Source organism: Oncorhynchus mykiss, chromosome 28 (genome assembly GCF_057628025.1).
Source record: "Oncorhynchus mykiss isolate SJ-2025 chromosome 28, ASM5762802v1, whole genome shotgun sequence".
Taxonomy (NCBI): Eukaryota; Metazoa; Chordata; class Actinopteri; order Salmoniformes; family Salmonidae; genus Oncorhynchus; species Oncorhynchus mykiss.
The window spans coordinates 34,820,001-34,826,992 of NC_143049.1; the positions used below are offsets into that span (position 1 = coordinate 34,820,001).

Sequence of the window (6,992 nt, forward strand, 5' to 3'; positions counted from 1 at the left end):
TTAAATTCACACAGGACACCGGATAGGACAGGAGAAGTACTCCAGATATAACAAACTGACCCTAGCCCCCCGACACATAAACTACTGCAGCATAAATACTGGAGGATGAGACAGGAGGGGTCAGGAGACACTGTGGCCCCATCCGATGATACCCCCGGACAGGGCCAAACAGGAAGGATATAACCCCACCCACTTTGCCAAAGCACAGCCCCCACACCACTAGAGGGACATCTTCAACCACCAACTTACCATCCTGAGACAAGGCCGAGTATAGCCAACAAAGATCTCCGCCACGACACAACCCAAGGGGGGGGGGCGCCAACCCAGACAGGAAGATCACATCAGTGACTCAACCCGCTCAAGTGACGCACCCCTCCTAGGGACGGTATGAAAGAGCCCTAGTAAGCCAGTGACTCAGCCCCTGTAATAGGGTTAGAGGCAGAGAATCCCAGTGGAAAGAGGGGAACCGGCCAGGCAGAGACAGCAAGGGCGGTTCGTTGCTCCAGAGCCTTTCCGTTCACCTTCCCACTCCTGGGCCAGACTACACTCAATCATATGACCCACTGAAGAGATGAGTCTTCAGTAAAGACTTAAAGGTTGAGACCGAGTTTGCGTCTCTCACATGGGTAGGCAGACCATTCCATAAAAATGGAGCTCTATAGGAGAAAGCCCTGCCTCCAGCTGTTTGCTTAGAAATTACAGGGACAATTAGGAGGCCTGATTAATGAGACAACAATCAAATTTTATGTCAACTGTATGGAATAACAGGGCCCATAGATGTTGTTTACTGTTTGTGAATGGACAGAGATTATGGGAAATGTGTTTTATTTTACTAGTCAGTTAAGAACAAATTCTTATTTTCAGGGGCAGAACGACAGATTTGTACCTTGTCAGCTTGGGGATTTGAACTTGCAACCTTTCGGTTACTAGTCCAACGCTGGGCCAAGCAGTACAATTTCGTAAATAGCAGATCTATATGACAAGATGCATCATTCACCCGAGTTTCATCAAAATCGGGACAGTGGTGTATGAGATATTGTGTGTGACTAGCGAACGGATGGATACAGATCCTTATTCCGCTCTGATTTCATCGTTGGGGGACCAATGAGATCACTGGAATGCAGAACATGGGGAAAGAACAAGGACGCTGGCATTGGTGCAAACTCAAAAAATCTGATCTCACAGAGTGGATATATTAGTCAAATCTGTCATGATTTTGGTGTTCTAACAGGCCCACAATGTGGTTGTTAAAATCCTATTTGGATATATTTGTCTGTTTTCGCAGAATAATATTTATTATTGGTCATTTTCAGGGTTAGAACAATTGTCTGCTAAATAATAACTCCCATTCGTTGAAGCTAGAAATCGGTTGTGGTAGTTAAATCAGTTTTTTAACTGTAATGCAGTTGACTAGTACCGATGACGTGAACATGTATTGGGGTTGACATCCATACAAGCATTTTTTTTAAATGTATTTTTTTGACCTTTATTTAACTAGGCAAGTCAATTAAGAACAAATTATTATTTACAATGACGGCCTACCAAAAAGCAAAAGCCCTCCTGTGGGGACGGTGGCTGAGATAATTTTTAAAAATAAAAAAATATATAATAAGATAGTATAGAATTACACTCTGGCTTTTACCCCCAAAAAATTTGAAAAACATATCACCGGATGTTGGTGGAACCTAAGGGAGGACCGACTCGTGGTAATGGCTGGAGCGTAATTAGTGGAATGGTATCAAATACATCAAAAACATGGTTGCCATGTGTTTGATCCGATTCCATTCGCTCTGTTCCAGGACGTTATTGTGAGCCTCCAATCAGCAGCCTGCTGTGAAACACATATAAACAATAGCCTAAATCAGTGTTTCCCAAACTCGGTCCTGGGGACCCCAAGGGGTGTACATTTTGGTTTTTGCTTTAACACTACACAGCTGATTCAAATAATCAAAGCTTGATGATTAGTTAATTATTTGAATCAGCTGTGTAGGGGGTCCCTTGGGGTCCACAGGACTGATTTTGGGGAAACTCTGGCCTAAATGCAGAATTTTCCTGGGGGCAATGCGAAGATTCGGGGGGGGGGGGGGGGGGGGGGGCATTTCCATTGTTTTGGTAGAATTTGATATATCTCTCTTTACCACATCTATAGGAGGCCAGAGTGATCCTCACATCTCACATGTATTTTAATTATGTTTGCTTTGCCTTTTGTGGCAATACTTTGAAAATATAAAAAGAGTGGCCTGGACCCTGAGAAGGCTCCACATGAGGCTGTTGAACCAGAAAGATAACCGTTTGTGAACGGTTTCTTTCTGTCTGCCTGGGGGGAGGGGCTGTCAAAGCAGACAACCATATTGTGAGGGGAATGCTCACTTCATCCCCAAAAAAAGAAGAGGAACTCACTAATAAAAGACTTAGGAATTAAGTAAACAAAGTATTAAGATACTTAGCTAAACCCGCTAATTTAAGAATCTCCCTGGTGTAAGCTGGGATTTCTGTTCGGCTTGTTTGCACCCTGTATTATGTAGTCACTGTGAAGTGGGTTTAGCCTTATAAAGAGCTCTAGCTATAAATTCCATGGTTTGTTCCCAGAGACTGGACAGCATGAGATAAAGGCTCACGACAGGGCTGTCCAATAACAGAGCTAAGCCTCTATAATGCTTCAAGAGGTAAACAATAATGTATTCAAATTTCACTGTAATTATTAGATATATTTTTTTAAACAATTTTTCAACAGAAAAAATACAGCACAAGCAACTTTTATATTTAGGAGCCAAATCCTGAAGTAACAGGCATCGTTTGGACACATCACAGTACTTAACTAGTACTATTACTGCACATAACATATTGCCCCTAATATTTAATTATATTACTGTAATAGAAAATCTGGATCTGTGATAAATACATATAAATAATATATTTACTTAACTTGTACTATGATAACAGTACAAAAAAAGGCCCCCACACGTGTTAGTCGTGTAACCAAGTATGACAAGACAACAGATAATGGTGGGAGCATGTGCAGGCGTCAGGGAGAAGGGTACAGAGTCTGAATTCCGCCATGGTCATAGTGCCATCTAGTGCTTCACAGAAAATCAGTTTAGAAAAAAATATATATACACTGTACTGAGCATGTGAATTCACAGTAGGACACTCCACTCTAAATACCTATGTACTTGTGAGACAATATGGAATGCACATGGTAGCAATATTGTCATATAAGGTGACAGAGAATGTTTTTTTATGCCTTTGTTGCATCATTGGACTGGTTCCTCTCTTTTTGAAATCATACATTTGCTTGCTGAATGTGACAAAAGCTTCCATTGTATACAGTCACCTCACTGAACAGCGAGGTGATTGGAATCATTATAAATACTAGTCAGAAAAAGGTGCACATTCACACCAGATAAATGTTTCTAGTATCATTTTATTGCATTTCCTCACAAGTTAACATAAACAGACCAAACACAAGACAACCATGCAGGTATCAACCATTGGACATTGTACAGCAGTCTATGTGCAAGCCATGCTATGAATGCAAACCATACGTATGTTGTAGACTGAAATCAGGTCTCTTAGGCCCACAGAGGCATGTCGGCGCACAGCTCTGGGCTCTGGTTGGTGACGGTCATCACGTCGATGTCGATGCCATTGGAGGTGAACACGTGGTACAGCTCCTCCAGTTTCTCCTCAGACAGGGTGGACTCTCTGCTCAGGATCCAGGCAAAGTCAGCATGGAAGGTGCCCAGGATGTCGGTGCAGCCGTAGACCACGGAGTGGCCCTCGTAGTCAGTGGACAGAACCCAGTAGTTGCCGGGGGGAGAGTCTGCAGGAGAGGAAAACATATTCAAATACATTTAGTAGTTTATTTACGAGAATAATTAAAATAAATATATGGATTATAATTTCACATTTTTCTACAGAGGTCCATATGAATATAAATATTGTTACGAAACCCATAACTAGCCTAAGGATATTGTTGCAGTCGCTCTGTCTAGGAGTCCTAGGCCTAGTTACATGGTCTGTAACCTGAATGTGTACATTTCTGTGACAGATCTGTGTATGTGCCTTGGTGTTAAATGTACATGTGCTCAGGGAGACAGCAACCTTACCTTGGTCCAGGGCCAGCTCAGTCTTTCCTCTTGGTCATCCAAGTAGACTATCATTTGTTTAGATGATGACGAAACATGAATATGTACAAAAAGGAAAAATACAAAAAGGCCCCAAACTAAAGACAAAAACAAACGAAAGGCCTCATGACCACCAAAACAAACGAAAGGCCTCATGACCACCAAAAACAAACCAAGCAGCCTTACAGCTTACCAGCTGCTACTCTGACTGACCATCACCTTCATTGGCAGCACCTGATGTGCTTATCAACAAGGCTCAGCACCTGGACAAGGTTGCTGCTGCCCCCTGGGGGATGAAGTGTGGAAGTGTATCCTGTCAATATGTTTGCCTAACTGTGCGCTAACACTACACTGCCCACTACATAACGCTATACATACCACATACAGGGTCAGATTAGACATGGGTCAAAAACAGACCACTTAAGAAGTCAAATAGACTTATTTAGGTCTACCTCACGAGAATGTTGAGACAAGTATATTAGACTTGACGTGTGTTTACCCTCGAAGAAGGTGACTTCCAGTTTGGCGGGCTCAGAGGGGTCCTTGGCCTTAGCATAGCCAGTAATAACACTGACAGTGTTATCAGCACTGAGAGAGAAGAAAAAAAAGGGAGAGAGAGGTTAGAGGTTAAACACATTCAACAATGGCGTTTTATGAGGCCTGCTAACTCACGGGTCCCGACTCAACCAATGGCAGATAAAGGAAAACAGCACTTGCACATTCACTGGGAATGTTTATGCCATAGCTGAGGTGTTAACCTTGTTAACCGACTCAGCACCACGTAAGCTGCAGACATTTCCATTGGATAATGACATCACATCCCACCTGTCCTTAACATTCTGACTAAACCTACAGCGCGGTTCTTCCATTACATGTACTTGATTGAATAGGAGGCTTAGACTTGGGTTAATAAAAGGTTGTCTGCTCTCCTGGGTTGAGATACAAACATTGCATTTTGTATCTCAATCGTTAACGGTGGAGTCAGCGATGCATGATTTCCAACAATAACTAATAGCACGAGGCAAAACTTCTCTGTGGATTCAGATCAGGCAGCTAATCACGTCGTAGCTATGGAAACGCACCCGTGCACATGCACAGGTACTCTGTGATACTCTACGAGTGCATCCTCTTGCATTGCACTCATCTACATCTGCATTGCTGCTCTTGGTAATGTCGTATCGCTGAGTCTCAGTTGAATGTAAAAAAATTATTACAAATAAATGTACTTTTTTAACTTGATCTCTTTAATGTACATACAGCAGCTCCCTGTTGAGCACACCAACGACTCCGGGGCTCTCCAGAGAGTAGGTAGCTGTGGTACACTCGCCCTTCTGGAAGACGGCAGGGAGCTTCTTGATCTCGTACCACTTGCCCAGATACTGTTGTCAAAGACAAAGGTCAAAGGTTATATGACAATGTGATGCTACGGTATGGCTTAGAGCTCAGGGGTTAGGTTTCCCCTATGTTACAGATCTAGGATCAGCTTCCCCTGACCCAATCCTAAACTTAACCATTTGTTGGGAATGGTTGCAGAACTGACCCAAGATCAGCATCTTGGGGCAACTTTACCCTACTCCTCCTGACTTTGACATGCCATGGCGTTAACCATACCTGCAGCTCACAACATGCCAGTGGTTTGATCGAAGGCGACACTTTGGTCACACTTAAAGTAGATACAGGTTGCTGTATACCTGTGTAGTAATGCTGTAATAACATTGTATTTAGTGTTTTTCTTTTATTAAAGTGGAAATAGGAACAATCTCTCTTCCACTTGTGTAATAACACAAATGCTCAAACACATTACTATGTAATGACAAAAAAATTACTAAATGAATAGGTAACAATTTATGAATACAACATAGGAGGTTGGTGGCACCTTAATTGGGGAGGACGGGCTCGTGGTAATGGCTGGAGCGGAACTGGTGGAATGGAATCAAACACATGGTTTCTATGTATTTGATGCCATTCCATTTGCTCTGTTCCGGACATTATTATGAGCTTTTCTCCCCTCAGCAGCCTGCTGTGGAATACATTGTCACGCAAGTAATGACACAGTTACTACACATGAATACATGCAATTCCATGTTATCACTCAATTAATTACAATGCTACTGCACATGCATAAGAGCAACTTCATATACAGTAATAAAAGTTAGGTATAGTCACCCTGGCGGCGTCGAAATTAGCTTGGACGGGAGGTTGGGGGCATTTTCCAGGGCGTAAAGTTTGGGCGTTAGCGGCCAGAATAGACAGCAGAGTCAGAGAGAGTACCTGTAGAGTCTGCATCTTGGGTCCTGGGTAGGAACAGACACACACGCAGAAAAGTAGAGACATTTTCACCAACTACGTTGGAGGACAATGCAAATTGACTTCAAGTATACAGTGATGAATTAATATCAAACCATTTAGGAAAAAGAACATACTGTAAACAATTACCCTAGACACTGGTCAAGATACGTACATTTTATCTCAGAAGTACGTTACGAATGCAATGCATTGTGCCTAACAACTACAGACCTACAGTATGCACAGCGTCATTCTTCAGGCAATGTGAAATCGCAGAGCTCAAAGCATCAGAGAGAGAGAGAGAGACAAACAGGGGGAATGGGTCCCACTTACCTGCACTTGTTCAGAAGATCAACCTGTTTCAGTGATGTTCAGTGGGTTATAGACGCCTATTTATATGTCAAACTCGTTAGTTATGCGGCTGACGCATCGCTTTCATGACGGGGGTTGTTCTCAGAATTCCAGAATGGAGAGTGTGTGTGCTAGTGTTTGTATTAGCGTTGGGAGTATGGCACCTGTTCAAATGGACCTTGAGGAAACAAACTCCTGTCTGACTCTGCTAGTGACTGACATGTTAGT

At 42.7% G+C, this 6,992-nt stretch overlaps 1 protein-coding gene across 2 annotated transcripts; it reads right to left on the reverse strand.

Annotated features, from left to right (window-relative positions):
* Nucleotides 1–3,406: 3,406 nt before the first annotated feature.
* On the reverse strand, nucleotides 3,407–6,992 carry LOC110509046 (apolipoprotein D). Of its 2 annotated transcripts, none has more exons than XR_005040258.2 (5): nucleotides 6,747–6,885; nucleotides 6,294–6,421; nucleotides 5,385–5,506; nucleotides 4,110–4,715; nucleotides 3,407–3,823 (listed from the first exon to the last, which is right to left on the reverse strand). XR_005040258.2 is itself a non-coding variant. In XM_021589993.3 (5 exons), the coding sequence occupies exons 2-5, from the start codon at nucleotides 6,411–6,413 to the stop codon at nucleotides 3,573–3,575; spliced, it is 582 nt and encodes a 193-aa protein (XP_021445668.2). In that variant the 5' UTR covers nucleotides 6,414–6,421; nucleotides 6,747–6,992; the 3' UTR covers nucleotides 3,407–3,572. The 2 variants fall into 2 exon arrangements, 1 of the variants encoding a protein (XP_021445668.2); XM_021589993.3 differs by having other exon boundaries at nucleotides 4,627–4,715; nucleotides 6,747–6,992.

Coding starts and splice junctions, on each gene's coding strand:
- LOC110509046 (XM_021589993.3), bottom strand. CDS start 6,413: ATGCAGACTCTACAGGTACTCTCTCTGACTCTGCTGTCTATTCTGGCC. Junction 5,507..6,293: donor CTAATTTCGACGCCGCCAGG/GTGACTATACCT, acceptor CTTTGACAACAG/TATCTGGGCAAGTGGTACGA. Junction 3,824..4,626: donor GGAAGTCACCTTCTTCGAGG/GTAAACACACGT, acceptor CCTCTCCTGCAG/ACTCTCCCCCCGGCAACTAC.